At 33.7% G+C, this 21609-nt stretch overlaps 2 protein-coding genes across 7 annotated transcripts in view; one reads left to right on the top strand and one right to left on the bottom strand.

The window, feature by feature from the left end:
- Window positions 1-142: 142 nt before the first annotated feature.
- On the bottom strand, window positions 143-13832 carry LOC111459766 (E4 SUMO-protein ligase PIAL2-like). 5 transcript variants are annotated; one of them, XM_023102808.1, is made up of 17 exons: window positions 13593-13832; window positions 10678-10750; window positions 10011-10076; window positions 8137-8202; window positions 7940-8016; window positions 6514-6565; window positions 6344-6415; window positions 5455-5522; window positions 5312-5360; window positions 5154-5238; window positions 4965-5066; window positions 4732-4783; window positions 2579-2660; window positions 2189-2317; window positions 1513-2107; window positions 1322-1407; window positions 143-1159 (listed from the first exon to the last, which is right to left on the bottom strand). In XM_023102808.1, the coding sequence occupies exons 1-17, from the start codon at window positions 13724-13726 to the stop codon at window positions 485-487; spliced, it is 2463 nt and encodes an 820-aa protein (XP_022958576.1). In that variant the 5' UTR covers window positions 13727-13832; the 3' UTR covers window positions 143-484. The 5 variants fall into 5 exon arrangements, with proteins under 5 accessions (XP_022958576.1, XP_022958572.1, XP_022958573.1 ...); XM_023102804.1 differs by having other exon boundaries at window positions 1322-2107; XM_023102805.1 differs by having other exon boundaries at window positions 1322-2107; window positions 2201-2317.
- A 5510-nt stretch (window positions 13833-19342) lies between these two features.
- The window catches only part of LOC111459512 (respiratory burst oxidase homolog protein A-like), a 9472-nt gene continuing 7205 nt past the window's right edge, over window positions 19343-21609 (top strand). Inside the window, exons 1-3 of one of the 2 annotated variants that reach the window (XM_023102453.1) lie at window positions 19343-20607; window positions 20708-20867; window positions 21033-21081. In XM_023102453.1, coding sequence (XP_022958221.1) covers window positions 19992-20607; window positions 20708-20867; window positions 21033-21081 — 825 coding nt within the window. In that variant the 5' untranslated portion in view covers window positions 19343-19991. The remainder of the gene's footprint in view (window positions 20608-20707; window positions 20868-21032; window positions 21082-21609) is intronic. The other variant, XM_023102454.1, reaches the window with a different exon arrangement.

Genomic DNA, 21609 nt, shown 5'->3' with positions numbered 1-21609 from the left:
CATTCTATACTTTTTCGAGTTCTTGTTCATTGTATATATAACTTCAAACTACATCACTGCTTTTTGTTCAGACGAAGAATTCTTTGAGGCGTTAATAACGGAGGAAGTAGAAAAAAAAGCTAAGAGATTAAATAGACATGAGTACAAAAACCAAATAGAATTACCAAAGAATCATGCAAACTTTAAATTTTTAGGCTCGTAACATATTATGATTTATGACCAATAAAACTACAGCAACCTAAGCATAGCTTTACTGGATATATGGCACGTGAAGTTCAAATCTTCACGCTCCACGAAAAAATCTATACCCATGTTTTATACTGTAATGGAAGCTAATTACATGAAAGACTTTACAACTGATATGCAATGGACAAAATGGGTCGTGGTATATCTTTACTCACGTGACAAAAGAGCCAAAGGTAACGGAAGAACACCTGGGCATACATTCAATACTTGTAAGAGCAAGGAATTTCTTCAACATGTATTATCTTGTCCTTGGAACCAGTGTATCCAATCCATTGGGGCCCAGAGCCTGCGTGGATGGAGCACTGGGTTGAGTAGGAGTCGAGTTAGATGGAGGTCGAGCAGACTGTACAGGTTGAGTTGGGTGGATAATTAAGTGGCCATGGGCATCAGAAAAGGCTCGACCAGAAAGACTGCCACGCATTCGACCTGAGGGCTGCCAGTTCTGCTCTGATGATGGCTCTACCAAACCCGCAGCCGGGGTAACAGATTGAGACATTCCTCCAACATTTCTCAGCTCCCCAGCAGTTGGCATCCTAAGCCCATCAGGAGTTGTTTGGAGAGAATGGGCTGATCTGAAAGTTTGATTTTGTAACGACATAGCTGAAGATTGTCTCATCAGCTCAGCTCGCTGGGAAGCAACCATCATTCTTGCATTTTGACTATTAGGTGTTACAGCCGCATAAGAAGGTCCACTATAGCCACCTCCTACTTGACTCATAGCTCTTGAGAATGGTAATGATGGCCGGACATTATTGCTTGGATTCTGATTCCGGAGTTGGGACATCCTTAAATTGAGCGCTTGCTGAAGGTGAGGATTCTGGAAATCTGTTAATAGCCCCCTGGATGGCCTTAAAGCAGTCGATGCTTGAACAGATTGACCAGGAGTGAAGGAATGATCCAGAGGATCCCAATTCTGGGAGTTTAAGTAAATAAATTAAAGGTTAACATACTCCACCAAAAGATTTAAATGTAAGAAAAGTTAGCATACTCCACCAAAAGTCATGGTCATTGGGAAAAAAACAACATCAAAACAAATTAACACGTGAAAGATCATGGAAACAAGATAAAATCGCACCTGCAAGGTTGGTGGGTGGTGAAAGGGAGCTAGGTTTGTTGCATGATGTGAATCTCCAGGACGTCTCGGAAATTGTTGGCTCCTTTCTGAATCACGAGATATCGTATTTAAACCATCTCTGTTAGTTGGAATACTTGGTCCGACTTGAGGAGCTGAGGAAATGGTTGTTGTTCTTGAACTATACTGCTGACCTGATGCTTGGGACAGAGAAGGAAGGGCTTGAGCTGTAGTCGGCATCCTGCTTAGGGGTCTCGCTATTGATGTCGTCCTCCCGTACTCACTGTTTTCATTTGAATTCAAAGCTTGACTCTGCAAATTATTTTGATCATACAATGCAGGAGACGAAAAGATGACATGCCCTGGAACCCCCGCACCATGGTTATTAAGGACAGGTGTAACAGGATTAGTCAAGACAGCCGATTGCATAAGGCCAGCAAAATTAGGTGCAGGCGGGTTATTACCAATTGGAGCATCTGTCCTAGCACTTGAGGTTAAAATCCTATCAGTATCTATTCCAGACCAAAAGTCATCGTCCAAGACAGCCGCAAAGTTTTTGTTACCAATACAAGGTTTTTCGTCTTCAATCTCCAAATCGCAGATGTTAATATCATCATCAACTTCAATAAGATCTAACACAACAGGAACAGTAGACTCTTGATCCCTTTCATTCTGAAGGTTAAGAGAATCATCCAATGGCCGACCATCCCCATTATCAAGTATGGCCTTCCATGATCCATCTGCTGATATAATCACTTCAGTAACGTTCTCAGCCACTTCTCTAATGACCTAAAGGAAATACAATGGATTCATAAAATGGAATAAAGCAATAAAGTTCGGAAATACACAAGAAATTAAGAAATGGTCTACCACTATACTTGCCTTCAACATATTTTGATCAACACGAATATCCAAAAAGCAAATGTACTGATTACAATGTGGACATCGCCAGGATGGTCTTCTTGAATTTATGCCAATAAAGTTGTAGAAATCAAAGCACTGCAACATACAGAAAGACAGATATTAAACCTAAAGAAAACTTCCAAGATAATAACATACAGTAAATTCATATGAACTAAAAGAAAGTCTAGCAAAAGAACTGAATACATATGTAGAGTGCCAAGGCGCATGCTACAGTTGCCTACCTAATTAAGTAAACTATTGGCATAACTTTTTGTTGCCTAATTTTCTTGTCAGAAATGATTAAGTATCTGGAAAAGATTTACAACGATCCTGCTATGATTCAAGGTACATCAACACCTTCCAGATGCCATGGCAGGAAATGCTCACCTGAAGATGTTTACAAGAACGACTTTTCACAGGAACCTTGATTCGGGTATAGCTGTTTTATATTGAGAACAGGATGAAACAATCGCCATGTCAATTATTGAGTTGCATAAAAACTGAAAATTGAACCAATTGTAAACTTCATCTGGTGTTTAATGTGTATAAGAGAGAGATGACTTAGATATATATTTTCAAGTAACAAGTAAACACTAAGTACCTATCAAACACAAGATATGATAATAACTTGGAGAGAAAAACCAGGCAAGCAGTAGACAAATTCAATACTAAAGGCTCAAGTGAATGATTAATTGTTAAAAATTCCCACCATTCACTTTTGACATACAGATTTTTCCAACCAAGGCCTAGAGAATCGCATATCCAACAAGCCCGTGGTCTCTACACTTTCTGAAACTCAGTTCTATTCTTAACTCTATCTTGTAAATGAAAAATGCCCATTTTCGGATTATTAAACCTATCAATTTTTGGCCAAGTGGAAGTTATTTTGCAACCCACCTTACGGCTTTGGGACCTCTTGCGCCTCATTTGTATATTTCATTCATCAATGAAATATCTATTTCTTTTTTAAAGAAAAAAAAGAATCAAATAATAACAATACATCAAATCATGTCATTTGTTAAAATCAAAGATTGTATATCATGGTAAATAAAAATGATAAATATATTTAACTTTCATTTTGAATTATTTATCTACCAATAGTAAGGTTCAGCATAAATCTAATTAAACTTTTAAGTCATACGTCAATTAATATTACTCCAACGTTCCCACATGTAACCAAGATGTTTTTCCTTTTGTTAGGAATGCCATCATTCTTTGTGATGTACAGTTTGGGCAGGGAATGTGTATATATATACATATATATTCAATCCGACATAACCGATACAGGTATCTGTTCATCAGTGCTCTATCTGCCACTTTCTTCAACATGCTACCGGTTCAATATCTTTAAGCTTTAAATCAGAAATTGCTTTCACGTTTTGGTGCACCTCCATCAGAGAAGTTGCAGTTATTTATTCACTTATAATTTTTGTTAGTTTTATTATCCCGTAGTGGTTTTGTGGGTTTGAACATTTAGCCAGTCTCCAAAGGTTTTTCCATTTCAGTATCAGGTAGTATGGTAAGCCCCTGACAGTCTATGGTGGATCAGCTGATTCATACCCATTAATCATGCATCTCAGCAAATACATAGTTTCATGCCTTCATTTTGGAACAACTCCTTGAGAAGGAAAATTCACACATACATTTTGGAACAACTCCTAAGCTTCATTTTAGACCAGAGTTTTAATCAATATAAAACATAAGGGTATGTCATCACTTTCCTTCGATTGAAATAGTAGAAAATAACAGTAATAGCAGTAACAAAACATGCTTCCAGCCAATTTGAGGGCTGGTAATTTTTCCATCCCCAAAAACACTGTTCTAGCACAAATGAAAAGCTGACTCTCTCATAGCAAAGAATTCCCTTTTGAGGCTACTCATTCCCATGCCCCAAACTGTACAGCACCTCCCACAAACGAACTGTCCAGTGGCCATTCCCTTTCTACCCCTCCTAGAGTATTCACAATTGGGGGCATCAAAACCTATATATCAGCATCCCCTTCCCATGTATCCTGCCGGTACCTCACCCATCACTCCACGAGTTATACAAGTTGGTCTCCAATTTTGCTACTTTCATAGATTTGGTTGTGTTTAATTCTCTTTATTGGTGTAGTAAACATTCTTTCTCTGGCTATAGTCTCTCCTCTTTAATTACTGATTTGGAGATCTTTTATGTAATTACACCCACCATTCAGCAATAAGGTGCGTTTAACTCCTCTTATTTCATTCATCAATGGAAATGTTTCATTTCTCAAAAAATATCCATGAACAGTTAAATCTGATGCTTCCTCAATGGTGAAAATGAATAAAAATTATCTGTTTCAGATCAGAGACGAAACAGTTAAAGCCTATGCTAATTATCTAAGACATCAAGACGAATTCGTACACAAATAGCCTAAGCTAATTATTTCAGACATCTAGAGGAATTCATACAAAATAGCATACAAATAAATCAAAGCACAGTAGTTGCTGGAAGTATTAGAATTGTATGCAAAAACTGCCTATAGAACCTTATGGGGCAATTAAGCGATATTCGTGATGGGCCCTCGATTATATCAGAATCTGAAACCCAAAATAAAATTATATTGAGCAAAGCACATCCAAAACCATGGCATAAAGAAATGTGAATACATTTAAGCCAGACATCCTAACTGAATAACAAAGTATAATGATAAATAAATAGAAAATAAAAAAAAAAACAACAAAAGAAGATACCAACTGCCCTTCATAATTGTAGCTATACCTGGATCCACAGTAGACACAACCGTCTGTACATAATCTTGCAGCACCGAGGAGTCAGGCAGTGGTGCAGTCCCCATAATGGCAACTGCTATAACATAATGACCTAAACAAAGATTAAATGTCCTTTTAGGGTATACTCTAAAATAGTAACTACCAAGACGCTTATAATTGGAATTAGACCACAACTTACCATTGAAGTTACCAATCGCTTGGAGAAGATTTGCTCCTAATTTAAGCATATGAGTAACATTCGTTGGAAGCTGTGGCCCAGTATCCTTAAAAAAGATATGATGCTAGTAAGAAGATTCAACTAGTAGATGTAGAAGAGTCTTGTACATCTGAACTAACCATGAATATATTTGTCCTTCCATTGACTCCCTTCCCATTGACAAGAAAGCTATAGATTATAAGAAAATGGAATAACCAATATAGCATAGATATAATTGAACTTAGTTCCATCTCAAAGGAAGGGATTTGCGTGTTAGACATACTTAACCTGTGGAGGACTGATTATGCAAGCAGACGTCTCAGTATTATCCTTTTGAGCAACAAACAGTAGCTGCCACGGATATCAATTTGCAAAAACAGAATTTAAGAGGAAGAATACTGGTTGACTACATTTATAGTGAATAACAATCAGAAAAATTTGAAGTTGGATGGAGTTGTTGTTCACATACTTACATGAACAAACAATATTGACCCCTAACCTTTTCTATTTTCATCCTACTAAAGGATAATGCATGGTAACATCCATTTGACCAATCCAAAAAATTCTAATAGCTAGATATATAAACAAAACTAGATATCATCGATATTTCATTTAACTTGAACTGAACACTAATCATGTAAACAGTCAAACATGAAATTGTAGTAAACTCCAGGAGCCAACTATTCAACATATTAAATATTCCACAAGTTTATTGATACCAAATAGAGTAAGGTCAAGTGACCTTGATGTAAGGTGCCTACACTTGTAATTGCTCTGTCTTGTTGTTTGTGTTTTGGCTGATTCTCTAACTCTGTTTTTAAAGAACTGTAGCCATTGGGATTAGTTGTTTTAACTAGGTAGTTACACGACCAGCTGTTTTAATGCTAGTATAGATACTAGCCTTTTTATTCTTTGGAAGAAATAACCTTCTTTTATAAGATCTTATCACATGGATCTTACAGCAATACACCAGATATACTCCAATTCCAAACTTGGTGATCAAAGCTGTCGGGAGACTTTATGGTATCCGAAAGAAAAACATTCATGAAACCAACTTATTTATTATTTGAGTCAAGGGAAAGAACACTAAAGCTAACTAAATAAACAATATAAAAAACCCTCATGGGAAAATTCCCAGTTCCACTAGCCTCTAAAATATACCAGTAACTTACTATTTTCTCCTGCTGTGATAACTGCATTGTCTTTGAAATATTGAAATCTGTAGCAAACACTCCATAACCAGGCTAGCACAGATAAAACATTAATGTCAAGGTATATCCAAGAAATAAATTTAAAATTTTAAAATATTTTAGGAAAGAATTAAGCAGAAACAAGTAACCACCTTAACTTCCATATCCGCAACAATCTGGCCGAGCTTCAAGTGCGGAAAAAATCTGGGTGCATATGCAAAAAGAAGGCAAAAACGAAACCATTTCAAAATAATCAACTCAAAACCCAGCATGACCAATAAGGTACATTAGAAATTAAATTATAAGTCTGTTGGTGATTGATGAAAATAAATAGTGTGAGTTAGAAAAAGGGAGGGAGGCATATTTTGGAATAGTTTCTTTGGAGAGAACTAAGGCTCTCTAATGTTCAGTAAACCTTCGTATTTTCTCTTGACAATACAATACATCTGAACCCCTATATTATTGAGTTCTATCTTAAGTTTACATTCCTATTAAATTGGTACTTGAGAATTATTTTCTTGAGAATTGATTCTAAGTCTGTAGGAAATTACTAAAAACAAGAAATATTCTGGAGGAGATAATACATAATTGCAGTTAGCTTGAAGAAAAATAACAGGACCAAATTGAAACACAAGACTATGGGAAAGGGGCAAAGTGAATAATACTTACCTACTAACAAGTTAGTAGACATTTTCCTACTGACCACCATAAAAAGCTAGACAGCTATTTATTCTTTAAAAGAAAAAAAAAATATATCTTCTCTCTTCTCTTTTTGCTATGCGCTCTCTTAGTGGTCAAAATCTTAAGGGTGGTTCGTAGAAAATTCCTAATCACTGATGAGAAGGATGAGAAGGTAAGCATTTATTCCATCCAAGTTCATCTAAAAAAAAATTAAAGTGGAGAGGTGAACGGAAGAAGATGAAGTAGTCGAATTCAAACCCTATGAAAATCTAGGCAACACCTCATGAACCAAGGGGGGAGGACTGAGTAACGTCTAAAAGTCTAGAAAACATTGGCAAAGGTAGTGTAGAGTCAAAATAGGGAGAATCCTCTAAGACCTAAACTCATACAGATTAAACTTAAGGCTCACAAACCATACACTTACTGAAGAATCACGAGTTAAAGGATGAAATTTATAAGAGGGAGTTCCTTTGGACTCTAATAGCTGTTTTTTTGAAGAAATACTTAGTTCTTAAACAGATTGACAATGGAAATGTTTTGGAAATGGGATTGTGCTCGACAATGTACACACGCACACACACAAAAAAAAGAAAAAAGAAAAAAAAAAAACTTGTCCAATAAAGGTTAAATTTTTTTTAGTGGGGGCAGCATATCTTGAGAAAAAAGGGTTTTTTTTGTTATTCATTTTCCATAATTAGTTCCATTAAGGAAAGGATTATTTGAGGGTTCTTTTTTGGGATTGTAAGGTAAGTGGTGAAGTTTAAAGAGGATGGGGTTCTGGTGCTTTTCTTGCAATGAGGATTATCATACTTCGTAACTTTTCATTGATATCCATCCTTTTCCGAGAAGAAGATAAAAGAAGACAGAATGCTGATAAGCCAAAAATGAAATTCACACCTTTCCATAACTGCAGTAATCGTGGTAAGGGAATTATTTGGTCCAGTATTAGTATCTCCAAAGAAATCACTACCAATCTACATGACATAATAATTTCTCATCAAATAAAAAGATTAAAAATTCCAGAAATGAGCGCAAACTCTTATTAAGAGGACAAGTCCCATAATAGTTTTAGGGAAACATAAAATAAAAAGAACCTCATTAGCAAGACTGTAGAGTTCCTCTGCCTCCTTTTCTGAAAACCATCTCACCTTGCAAGCATTCTACCAAGAAAAATATATAAGAAAGCTGAGATATTTGTAACCAGATAACGCTTCAAAATTATTTGTATTAACAAAAAAAGAAGCCAAGTGACTAAATCATAGTGTTGACTAACAAAAAGAAAAAGAAAATTTCCTCGTGGGCAAAAAAATTTCAAGCCAAGAGGGGAAAACAAAAAACCTGAGTATCTTATGTCTTTCTGCATCAGTGTTACAAAGATTTCCAATGAGCATATTTATGAAGATTATTTCAATTGACCTTAACATTTATAACACCCAAAGAGATGCTAGAGAGGTGGATAATTAAGCTAGCAAAGGTTATGCATTGATTTCAAAAGTGAGTACAGAAAGGAGAAGTGCCGCTTGTGTAAATACGCGGGGCTTAAGGAAAGAAGATAAATTACCTTAGTTACAACCAAGAAAAAAAAAAAATAACAATAATAATAACAATCCTAAGGACTTAACTAAAATTAAGACAATTACAAGTTTGACACACGGCCTACACACAGAGATAGTATGACCCCAAATATGGAAAAATCTCATATATATATTGATAAATAAATGAACTTCTATTGATAAAAAGATGAAAGAAAACAAGGGCATACAAAAAAGGAAGCCCACAAGAGGATGGTCTTTTTTCTATGTTTGATAATGAAATAATTGAAAATTAACTTCAAATGACCAAAATTTTAGAAATGTTGAAATGTTTACGAAAGCGGCCTTTGTTCTCTGTTAGATGATGAGCAATCCAAATTGAAGGCTCCTCCTTCGTCAATCATTTCCTCTTCCCATGATGTTATGGAGTCAAGGCCCCCATTGGATCTCCCTAACCTGAGTTCAGTGTTCTGTTCTCGTTCCCCCTTCACCAAGGAAAATCTCTTTCAATATGGTGGCGAAGTCAATATTATATTTAATGAATTTAAGCCTACAGTTTTAGTTTTCAAAGGGGTTCACTTGATGTTTCTCTTGTCACTTTCTGCTGCCTCATCGCTTATATCAGCGGAAGTTCCTTTTTGTTAGCTTAATCAGTCATCGGTGCTCAATTATGCCTTTGGTTGTTGATTCTTCAGTTTGGTGGCTCTCGTTCCATATTTTTGGTGGTGTTGGCTGGCTTTGGTGCCTCTTATCCTCCTTGTAGCTCTTCTTTCCTTTTTGGTGTATGCAGCTACGGCTTGTCTTGTGGACTTTCCTGCCTTTTTTTTTTTAGGGGGGTTTTGTTAGGTTGGTTTCTATTTGTTCTCAGAATGCTTGTTTTGCTCTATTTAGGTTATTTTGGCTTTCTGTTTTTAGTTTGGTTGGGTGTTTTGTTCTTTTCTTTCCATATCGAAGTTGTATCCTTGAACTTTTTTATATCTTTTCATCAGTGAAAAGTTATTTTTTTTTTTTATTTTTTTTTTTTTAAGATAGCATAGCAGTTCAAAGTAAGTTAAAAAAGCTCCAAAAAGAATATTCTAGCCATTGCTAGCTGATGTAAAAAGAATGGAACTTCCTCTTCTCCTCCAATTTAAACTTAAAGCCGAGTGTTTCAAGATAAACTGCTAAACTCCATAGATAAACTTCATTTGTAAGCTACTCCACCAAAAGACGGTCTATCCCTGGAGTTGCTGGTGAAATTGTTACTAAAATATAACAGATTACTTCTCATCTCAAACAAATTTTGATTCAGTAACACGAACATTTATTTAATCATACTGTAACAGTCATAAAAAAAAATGTTGCAAACATAAACAAATGTGAACACTAAAAAACTTAGTCACAAGTCATATAATATAAAAATATGACACAAATGCAAAAGACGAAAAAAAAAATACCTTGGTGGATATCATGAGCACCATGACAGCTGCTTTTAGACGATGAGAATGTTTCTTCTGATACATCTGGACAAATAAATATTCTATGTGAACTAATTCTTTAACGAACTCATACTAGAGAAGATATTGCAACCAGATACAAAATTCTGAATAGATAACTGATACAAAGTCTCTTAACATGAGTCTACAACCCAATCTAAATATTATAGAGATAGGCTAACAAACCATCTTCCAAATCCAAATGCAACCTTACGCCCAACATCTTAAACCCCACCCCACCCCCCTGCCCCCCATACGTTTAAGTTCTAGTAAATCAATAGGCAGTTCAGCCCAACCTACTAAATGACCGGCCAAGATCTCTAAGGTATAGCTTAGAACCAAAACAAGAGTGCCAAATAATTTGAAGATGACACAGTCAACTATTTGAGAAGGTGTAACATTTTGTAGTGACGACACCAAAACGAGGAATGAAAATTAACAGGTAATTTGACAGAAATTAGACATTCTAGAGACATGAACCATCTTAAGTTGCTGCTTAAATAGACCAGCATTTTATAATTTAGAAAAAAGGGAAATGAAGTATTCTTTTTTTTTTTTTTTAATCGGAGGGGGGAAAATAGATTTAAAACACCAGAATTTCCTGTACATCTAGAATAAATGATATTACCTGTTTCAAGAGACTGGGTAAGCCGTGAACATTAGATGGAACAAAGTTGTTTGCAATTGCAAAGTCAATACATCTGTATTATCAACGTTAATCAAGTAAAGTCAAGAAAGATGATAAATCGATGATTATGAGCAGAAGCTAAGGCACATGCATAAAAAGTATTAGAAAAAATTAGATTGTTAAAACACTAAATCATACATAATACCCATAAACTTTGCCCCTGTTTCAAAAATACTCATATTCTTTCAAAAATTGCAATATTACCCTTAACCTTTTTATAAATATTTCAAAACAATACTTGGAGTAGAAAGTTAACCTTTTTATAAATATTTCAAAACAATACTTGGAGTAGAAAGATGTTTAAAATGTTGAATTGAAAAATCAACATAACTAAATGTGGTTCTTTTAGACTTATAACCTAGATAAGCATCCTAGTTACTGCCAACATCGATTTTCTGTACAACATTTTAACGGATTTCTAACTCAATGGTAGTTTTGAAACATTAAGAAAACTCAAGGGTTACATTGCAACTTTTGAAAGAAAGTAGATATTTTTTAGATAAGGGGCAAAGTTCAAGAGTATTTTTTACCGTTTAGCCTTAGTAAAAAATACTCCTAAATTTTGCTCTTTGTTTCAAAAATACTTTTATTCTTTCAAAAATTGAAATTATCCTTGACTTGTGACAAAAAAAAATCAACATGGCAGTAAACCTAGAACGATGTGGTGAATACTAGGACACTTGTCTAGATTAAGCCTGAAAGAATGACATTTCGTCATGTCAACGTTTTGTCCAATATTCAAGTAGATTTTTTTGCTCAAAGGTAGTTTTGAAATATTTAAGAAAGGTCAAGGGTAATATTGCAACTTTTGAAAGAAAATGGGTACTTTTTAAACAAATGACAAAATTCAAGGGTATTTTTTTATAAATTTAGCCTAAAAAATCCAATTTTGTTCACACTAGTAATAACTAATAATTATAAATAACATTTGAGACAAACAGAAGTATATAATTAAAGATACAGAGGTATTTACAACAGTAGCCTTGCACGTCAGGAAATTAAAGATATAACATGAAACTTGTATAGTCAAAAACGTGAAGTGATATCACAATAGAACAAGAGACCGCAGAGTTCAGGAATAAGTGAGAAATTCATTCTAAGTTGTCACCTTCACCAAAACCTAAAAATCCTGAATGAGGCATTTGACTTGAGTTAAGAGTACAATAAAAGTACAAAGCTGATACAGCAATTGAGAGCGATAATCCAATAATATTACTGTTAGATAAAACAGGAAAGCACGAATAAGGGCACAAACATTCAACAGGCCTACTCTCTCACAAAATACACAACACAGGGTAAATCCCCACGGACAACTACACTCCCAAGTCCTATCATATGCTAGCATAACCAAATAATGGCCACTGGTCCCTCTATACAATTACCAAAAAAAATTATCTGATCCCTAACCGACTCCCCCATCTTGCATACAGCATCTAACCTTGTGCATCTCTCCTTACAAAAAATAAAATAAAATTGTATGCGATTTTCCAGTCTCTCAAGCATGGCTGGGAAACACAACCACGAAAGAGAATCACCTCAAAATAATTTTAACAACAATAAGAGGCAAATCATTCGTTCAGCTTTAGTGGTAAATGAGGTGGTTAATCAAATCTGAAGGATGAAGAAAGAGGGTGTTGGTTTTAATAATATACCTCAAAAACTCACACGATCTTGTGGACTGACGTTTTCTTTTTACTCTTAGAAAAGAAAGTTTAGCAGCAATGGCAATGGACATAAAATTTGTAATCGTATATTAAGGGAACCAGAAGGAAGAATTCTCCCCTCGAGAAGTTTGAGGCAACAGAAATCTTTCTCCTCTTTCTTGTCATCTTAGTCTTTTACGTTCTTAATAGATTATGAGGAAAGAGAAAGAAAAAAAAAATGTCTTGCTTATAGTTTTCTCAAGGTCCCCTAATATTGGCAGCAAATAATTCAAACTATATCACCTTCATTTTGCCGCAATCTCCTATACTTTAGGCGTAAGAAGACAAAGAACTTGATAACATTATCCAATCGATGCTAATTTCATAGCATCAACTAGTATGATAATTAGTCCAGCCAAAAGAGCGCTTGCTGGCAATAATATCAATCAAAAAGAGGTGTGTGACAGAAGCCAAAAGGCCATGATGTTCAGTTGGAACTTGGCCTCAGAACTTTTGGGGATTTTGACGTAGCTGATTCAGGGTATTGTTTGTGATTTACTTTATAGTTGATATGATTAGATTAATAACTTTAACTAACCGCTTATCTTTTACTTAGATTGATAGATGGTTTGTTTATAACATTGTCCCAAAAGTCCCATAACAATAAAGGTAGGCCTTGGCCCTGGAAAACAACTGAGTTTTCAAAACAAAATACAGGAAGTATGCAAAAGTTAACTGCAACCACTTATTTCAATATTCTTTCTCCATAAAAAGAAACCGACTTTCGAAATATGTAGGCATCTCTTCTTACGAAAAAAAACAAAAAAGTGCTTTCAGAATCATCTTCTTCATTCTGAAAACCATTCGATTCTTTAATTTGACACTACTACAGTGAAGTAAAAATCACAAATCATGCATCATGCAAGAAAACGCAGGAAATTTTCAAATCAAAGAGAACAGTCTGAACCAATGCTGAAACACAATACTTCCAACCAGTCCCAAATGCCGTCTTCCAAACAAACTACTCGACACTCCATTTTCTACCAACCAGCTAAACTGTAGGTATTCGTATTACCAGTCTCAAATCCTCTCAACTAACAAAATTTTAAGAAGAACATACAAAGCGAATTTTTACAATAAGAACAATAAACAGACGTGGAAACCCTAAATGATCCATAAAATAAATAAATCAATAAATCAATCAATCAAAACCTGGCAAGGGAAAAGCAGAGATTGCAGAAATAGGCAGGATCGATTTGATCGTTACGGTTGACGAGCGAAGTTATGCCATCAATGTACAAGGAAATTCTATTCAAGTACATCTCATACGGCAATGGTGTACCCATTTCCAGCCGCTCACCGGAGCAAAACCCCTTCCCTCCGGCTGTATGAACGAAGCTTCAGCAAACTCGGAGGCGGGGAAATCCGTAACTGGCCAGTATGTTTCCTCTCTTGCAGGTAACTAAATTAATTAATTAATTTTTATTTTTATATATATTTCCTTATTTTATACTTATTTATAATTTATTTGAAATAGTTTTAAACATACAGTAAAAAATACAGGACATTCAAATACTAAATTTGAATTTCAAATTCTGATTCGAATCTTGAGTATGGGTCGTTAATAAACTTGATAATCTTTTATTTTCCCCTAATCTTAATCTGAACTGAAATGTTTTTCTAGTACGCTCCAAAATTAAGGTTTGACAAGTTCGAAAATTGATTTACAGACACATATCGTCTTCTACATATATATTAATTATTTGTAGAATAGGGGAAGTTGAATTAATTAAATGGTGACGTGTTTAAATATCAATTAGTGAAGATAATCAACATTATTATAGTAATTAATGAGGAAAAGAAAATAAATTGAATTTTCGTGGGCTGCATCGATCACCAAACCCCATTTGGAAAAATCAAAGTTAATTTGGTGAGAAAATGAAGTTGGTACCACATTTTCTTTACTCTATTTTCCATTAAAATGATGTGTACACAAAAACCACTCTTTCTTAGGTTATCATATTATTAATATTAATAAACTCTTAGTTTTCTTAATTTTTCAAATATATTACTCCCTTCCATATTTTAATTTATTTTAGAAAAAAAAGTAAACAACATTTACCGCGTCTACGAACTCAAACTGCAATAAAATAAGATAATTTTCACAGGTAGCGTCTTAATGCTACAAGGAGCATTTAAATGGAATATCATTGGTTAATTTGCCTTATTTGGGGGCAACCTCCCAACGACTCCAAATATTTTGATAGTGCTGCTTGAGCCACAAAATTTGGAAATTACATATAATTAAAAATTGACGAGTCCTACATGCTTAAAAGCAACGGTGTGAACATCTTATGTTTGGTAGGAGTACATGAACTTGGTCCATTAAATAGATTTTTTTTTTTTTAAATTACAAGAACGAGAAAATGAAATTTCAATCGCTTCACACACATAACAATTAAAGTACAATCAACAAGTGCCATATATTTATAATTATATGAATCTTAATTTAAATATTTAGAATTCATCCTAAACAAATATATGTATGGAAAAAATATATAATAATAAAGGGGACAAAAGTAATATATATATATATATATATATATATATATTAATGGAAAATGAAAGGTAGTTGCTAATTTCCACCGTTCACTAAATAAAATCCAACCACCCAAAATAATCGACAAAATATATATATATATTATATAGTACGAAAGTAACAATTTAGTTTGAATTTTAATCGGTAAAATATTTAATTATATTTGTATATTATAGTTTATAACAATGTAGTCCACAAAATTTTAATCTGAAAAATTAAGATTTAAAGTCTAAAATTAATTACTTTAATGAAAGTTCTCAAATCAAAATTAAAATTTTAACTTAATAAAAATAAATAAATAATTAATTAATTATGGAGTTACAAATTCAAAATAAAATAAAAAGTAGCATAATTGTATATATCTCTTCTATTTAATTAGATTTGTTTCACTTTAATTTATAAGTCTTCTAAAATACCTATTTTGGTTTTTTACTATTAACATATATTTTTTATTTTGTTAAAAAAAATATATTGTCATGATAAAAATGTATAGGCAAATTTTAGATTATTTTTCAAGTTTGAAAGGTAAATTTATAATTTAATTTAAAGAAAAAAAAAAGTAAAACAGATAAAAATACCTTTTTAAAATTTATACTTGGTGTAAAATTAAATTACCATTCTTAAAAATTATATATATTAAATTTTAAAATTAGTATTAACGATGGTATTAAGTTTTTAAAAAGTCTTACTTAGCGGTAGAAAAAATAGTTTATTTGCTTTTTTTTATATCTAAATTTTTTAATGTTATTTTTTAAAGTTTATGAATATTTTTTAAACGTAATATGGACATAAATGTATTTTAAAATTTAAAAAAAAGTTTAATTATATTAAATAAAGTCTTTAAAACCACTATAAAGTTGCATGTTATTTTTTAAATAAAATATTAATAATTTTTCTCTAAAATGAAAGGTAATTATATTTTTTAGATTCTTTAAATGTTTAAATGTATTTTTAAAAGTTAAAAAGTTATTTTCATTAATTTATATACATATTTATAACTAACAGACCGGAAGACTTGAAAAGACCGTAATAAAAAAATAAAAAAATAAGATAAAATAAAAAAAATAAAGAATTGTAGAGAAGAAGAGGGGAGTTGGTGGGAGGAATTTTTATTTGATTTTATTATTTTTTATTTCTGTAGCGGCGGGGCCCATTAGTTTTTGGCCCAGTTTTAAACGTAATTAAGCTTCTAGAAGCTCCATATACAGCCTACCTATTTTACAACCACCACTCGGAGTTTCCATTTCCTGATTTCCACGTGTCTCACTCTCAACTCTCACACCCTTTTTCTTTTTCTTTTTTCTTTTTTCTTTTTTCTTTTTTCTTTTTTCTTTTTAATGGTGGCATTTCTATTAACGAAATTTTGTGGACTCAATTTTTTTGGAGCATTTATTTTATGAGAAATTAATTATACTCTAATTTAAAAAAAAAAAAAAAAAAAAAACCCATTTTCCTTAAACAAAATATTTTTTTAGATAGTTTAATCTTAACTCTCGTAAATAGTTCAAGTCAAGCATGTGACATATCTAAATTATACGAGTGAGAGTTTGAATTTCCAGATGTATCATCCCGTCGAACTATACTATTGTGACAAAATAAAAATAAATAAAAAGATTTTAGTTTGGTTGTATGAACGGATGACCAACTTTGACTTAGGTTTCTCGTAAAATGAAAGGTTAATAATGAAGAAGCGACCAATAGAAAAGTTTAAATCCATCAACCATTGGAAATACCATACTATTATTCAATTGGTCATTGACTTTGACCTTGTCTATCTTTTATCTCGCCTATAACTTTAGAATGCAAAGTCTTCCTGTTCCCATGTATCCAGCCGATTTAGAATCGACATTTTCCAAAGTTCGTGAATAATTTAGCATGTGTAGACCATTTGATGAACATATATGATATTGAACGTTGATTTGGTGAGACAACCAACTTGATCAAAAGAATTTTATTATCGGGTGTTTCAAATAAAATTTCAATCATTCCCACGAGCAAATGTAAGTCCTTCCGTAATAGCTATTATTGAGGCAGGCAGCACAATGTTAGCGTCCAAGGCTCCAAATACGGCTCCAACACTTCAAGCAACTCTATTATTATTAATTATTATTATTATCTCATTAAATGCATACTTTAATTAATTAATTAAATAATTATTGCTATTATCTTAATTATTCATAAATGAAAAATAAAATAAAAATAAAAGCAAAAGGATTGATTTTGGAATATTTTAAATAATTGGTGAAGGATGTAAAGGGCTTAGTTGGTGAATTGAATGGAGGAGTAAATTTTACGTCTTTTAGTGTCAAACAGCTTTAAAGCGGCGTTGACTTTATTTAATATTTATTCTTAATATATACCATTATTTATTAATTATAATTAATTTCTCCAATAATTTTCCTGTCCATATTCTTTTAATCCCTCCAAACGGTTACTCTTTTTATTTCCCCTTTTTTAAAAAATTATAAAAGATACCTCTCTAATATATATATTACCCATTTTAACGACCCTAAATTTTCACGTATTACTAATATCTCATGCTCATTTTTAATGTAGAATATAACTCATTTTTATTAGTAAAAAAATTTGAAAATTTCAGAATACGTTAAAACCTTAGAAAGCACAAACATGTTCAAAATAAGATAAAACAATTACAAATTAAATAATTTAAATAAATAAAATGCAAACACTCTATCCTAACTAAAACTAGGAATTTTAAATATACAATTATCTACATGGACGTCTTGCCTTACCTGAAAAAAAACAATATGGCACACGGCCCGAGTATTTCGTGTATATATATATATATAATTTTTCTAAATCAATAAGCATTGTAATTTAATAAATGGCAAACAAATTGAACTGCAATAGTGGCAAACAAATCAAAAGAAGTCAATAACACACTCTTGGGATATCCACTAATATGTGACAAATAATCAAATGTTAATATTTTCTTGAAATCTTGTCATTTTCAGGGATGGGTAATGATTTAATTAAATCATGTTATCTTAGATTGTATTAGGATGGCTTGTGGTTCAAAAATTTCATCAAAAGCCTTTATTATTAGGTTTCTATGGTTACCATTCATTTCAAAATTCATCCATTCAAACTATAATTACTGTTTATATACATGAGAAAGTAATAATCATAATATTTTGTCAAAAAGAAAAAAGATTTGTCCCCATTTTTGGGAAATTGCACAAAAATTAAAAGGCTAAATTAGGTTGATAGGTTGATGTAGCTAATGAACCCTTATATACTCTTCTTCTTAATTGTATGTTAGTTTCTTATTGGATGTTAGATGTGATCAGAGCCGAACTGCTGAACTTAATTGTTGAGCCTGAAGGTTATATACACACCATACTGAATAGGTTAAGCATTTAAAGAAAAAAATAGTTGCCTTTGAGTAAGTGGAGGTCAATTAGACTAACATGTTAATTATAATATTCACCCAAAAAAATGAAACTATTAAACCATGATTCTCTACGATGGTTTTGCTTTGGGCTTTTGCTAAAAGGCCTTAAACCGACTCTCCACAATGGACATGACTCCCCCACAATGGTTTTGCTTTGGGATTTTCCTAAAATGCCTCAAATCAATGGAGAGAGTATTTCTTAATTATAAACCCCTGATCGTTCCCTAAATTAGTAGGATGTAGGACTTTCATCATCTAACACCTCCCCTCGAACAAAGTGTGCCTCCCCTTAATCGAGGCTCGACCCTTCGAGGAGGCTTGACTCCTTAAATTAGCCGATGTGGGACTTTCATCGTCTAACACCTCCTCTCGAATACGCCTCCCCTTAATCGAGGCTCGACTCCTTTTCTTTTAGAGTCTTTTGTTCGTTATTTGAGGATTTACCCATCTATTGGCACGACTAAAGGGCATGACTCTGATACCATGTTAGACGACACGACTCTCCACAATGGTATGATATTCTCCACCTTGAGTATAAGCTCTCCTGTTTTTGCTTTGGGCTTCCCCAAAAGGCCTCAAACAAACAATATAGGGAGTATTTCTAGATTATAAACCGATGATTATTCCCTAAATTAGCTTATGTGAGACTTTCATCATCCAACACAAACTACATTTACTTAATGTCGTCCTTCAATAATACAATTTATTTAGGTTTATGTTTATAATGTTCATACGAACCATAACCCATATTCCCTTCTTAAATTTGAATATAATGGGAAGTATATGAACGCCATTCTTAGGATTAAGTTTAAAGTATGATTAACTGATTACTCGAACTAAATTAATGAATTAATTAACTGATTACTAAAGCTAAAGAAGCCATTAATTTTATAAGCTTATCAAACGACATTAAGGAGTTGGAGCAAAATACAATCAATCTGAGCCGTCGAGACTGAAATCAGACCCTGGCGGTCCCACTCCCACATCGTTCTTTCCTCCTAAAAAACGCACAAATATGTATATATTCCCCTTTCCATTTCCGCGCTCTCTCTCTCTCTCACATCACTCTGTCCTCTCCTCCCACACCCGCGTCGTCTTTCTTTCTCTTCTCGCCCCACTTTCTCCGGCTCCACCACCACGCCCTTTTTTGAACCCCCAACTTCTGACGACGCGTTCTGCCACACAATACTTTCCCCCATTACTAACCAAACAAAACCCCCCTCCCTAAAAGTTCCTTCTAGACGTTCTTCTCTGCTGTTTCCTTCTTCTCCTACCTCGCATTCTGCTTTTTATCCTTTTTTTTTCTTCCTTTTCCCAATCTTGCCATGCCCAGATACCAATATGCTTTGAATTCAATCCGCTTTGCTCCGAATCTCTGTCCCTTTCCTGTTGTTTCTCCATCACTACTGCCAGATTCCGAGCGTCTTGTCTGATTTTGCTTCTTTCATACTGCGAACTGTTGTTGCATTATTCATTTCTATTCGGAATCTCTACCTCTGGCCTTGTACCGGTGCACGTTAGCCGTTGCGGCTGATGCTTGTGGTTTTTTGGTTGTGTGTGTGAAGTTGTTGGAAGGATAGTTTTGGTTTGTGGATAAATGAAGGGGGCTCCGAAGCATGAGCGGCGGTGGGCTTCGGATACGGTTCCTGGAAATGTGAAGATGAGCGCAGGATCGTCTCCGGGAACGGAGTCTAGTGCGGCAGAGGAGTTTGTTGAGGTGACTCTTGATTTACAGGATGATGATAGAATCATCCTGCGGAGAGTTGAGCCGGCTACCGTTGTTAATATCGATAGCGCCGTCTCTGTTGGATCTGAAACTCCTAAGTCTGCTTCGCTGTCGAGATCGCCGACGTTTAAACGAAGCTCGTCGAATTTGTTGCGTCAATTTTCCCAGGAATTGAAGGCGGAAGCGGTCGCTAAAGCGAGACAGTTCTCACAGGAGTTGAAAGCCGAGTTGAAGCGATTTTCCTGGAGCCATGGACATTCTTCAAGTACTGGAAACGGATTCGACTCGGCGTTGGCCGCTCGAGCTCTGAGGAGGCGACAGGCTCAGCTTGATCGTACTCGTTCCGGCGCTCATAAAGCGCTTCGCGGCCTGAGATTCATTAGCAGTAAGACCAATGGTGTCGATGCCTGGAACGAAATCCAGAACAACTTCGGTAAGCTCGCCAAGGACGGATCCCTCTACCGCTCCGATTTCGCACAATGCATAGGTTTGTCCGTTACCTAATCTGAAACTTTTTCTCTTCAAAATTTTCTTCGCTCTGTAAAATCTTAGTTCATCAAATTCTAAAATTCCTTTTCATTTACTAGGAATGAAAGATTCAAAAGAATTCGCTCTGGAACTGTTCGATGCTTTGAGTCGGAGACGAAGATTGAAGGTTGAAAAAATCAGCAGAGACGAACTGTTCGAGTTCTGGTCACAAATCACCGATCAAAGCTTCGATTCGCGCCTCCAGATCTTCTTCGACATGTAAATGATTATTATCCATCTCTTTACTTCAATTTTAAGTTAATTAAAAAAGCAAGAACACAAAACGACACCGTCTCATCACCAAGAAATGAAACCGACTGCTGTCTTTTCAGAAGAGCCAGTTTTTCAATATTCGTATTTACCACCGTCAATTTTTTTAAACAGGGTCGATAAAAACGAAGACGGCCGAATTACCGAAGAAGAAGTGAAAGAGGTAAGTTTAATTATTATTTAACTCCGTTGATATTTATATTACATTTCAAATATTATTTTTGTGGATTTTATTCTATTTTTTAATTTTGAAATTATATTCCTCTTTTTTTAATGAGAATTTTATTATTCTTTTTACTTGCTTTATATGTTTGAATAAAAAGATATAAAGATTAAGAGATAAAAAAAACTTAGAGATAATAAGCTTAAAAGTTAATTTGCCAAAATAAGGCTTAAGACTATGAATTGATTCAGTGGAGAGGAAAAGGCTTTTGTCTCCATTTCTGTCATCTACTGTTTATATTAAAAAATTGCATGGAATTAGCATTATGAACATGATGGGATTAAATTAAAATATTAATAACCTAATCTATTCAGACGAATTAGTCTACTCCACATCAAGATTCCCATCATGATAATGATTCCAATTCCCCTTTTTAAAAAGCAGATGGCTGACTTTTTTTTTTTTTTTTTTTTTTTTTTTTTTTTTTTTTTTTTTTTTTTTTTTTTTTTTTTTTTTTTTTTTTTTTTT

The sequence above is a fragment of the Cucurbita moschata genome, unplaced genomic scaffold (genome assembly GCF_002738365.1).
Source record: "Cucurbita moschata cultivar Rifu unplaced genomic scaffold, Cmos_1.0 Cmo_Scf00022, whole genome shotgun sequence".
NCBI classification, from domain to species: Eukaryota; Viridiplantae; Streptophyta; class Magnoliopsida; order Cucurbitales; family Cucurbitaceae; genus Cucurbita; species Cucurbita moschata.
Note: the sequence above shows the minus strand (reverse complement) of the source record. Positions and strands in the feature narration are given on the sequence as shown.

Bases quoted from the DNA above. Each gene is read 5' to 3' on its own strand.
- LOC111459766 (XM_023102804.1), bottom strand. From the start codon at position 13,726: ATGGGTACACCATTGCCGTATGAGATGTACTTGAATAGAATTTCCTTG. The intron at 8,203-10,010 runs GTATTTTTTTTT...TTTTCTTGGTAG, and splicing joins TGCTCATGATATCCACCAAG to AATGCTTGCAAGGTGAGATG. The intron at 5,361-5,454 runs GTATGTCTAACA...TATAATCTATAG, and splicing joins ATCAGTCCTCCACAGGTTAA to CTTTCTTGTCAATGGGAAGG.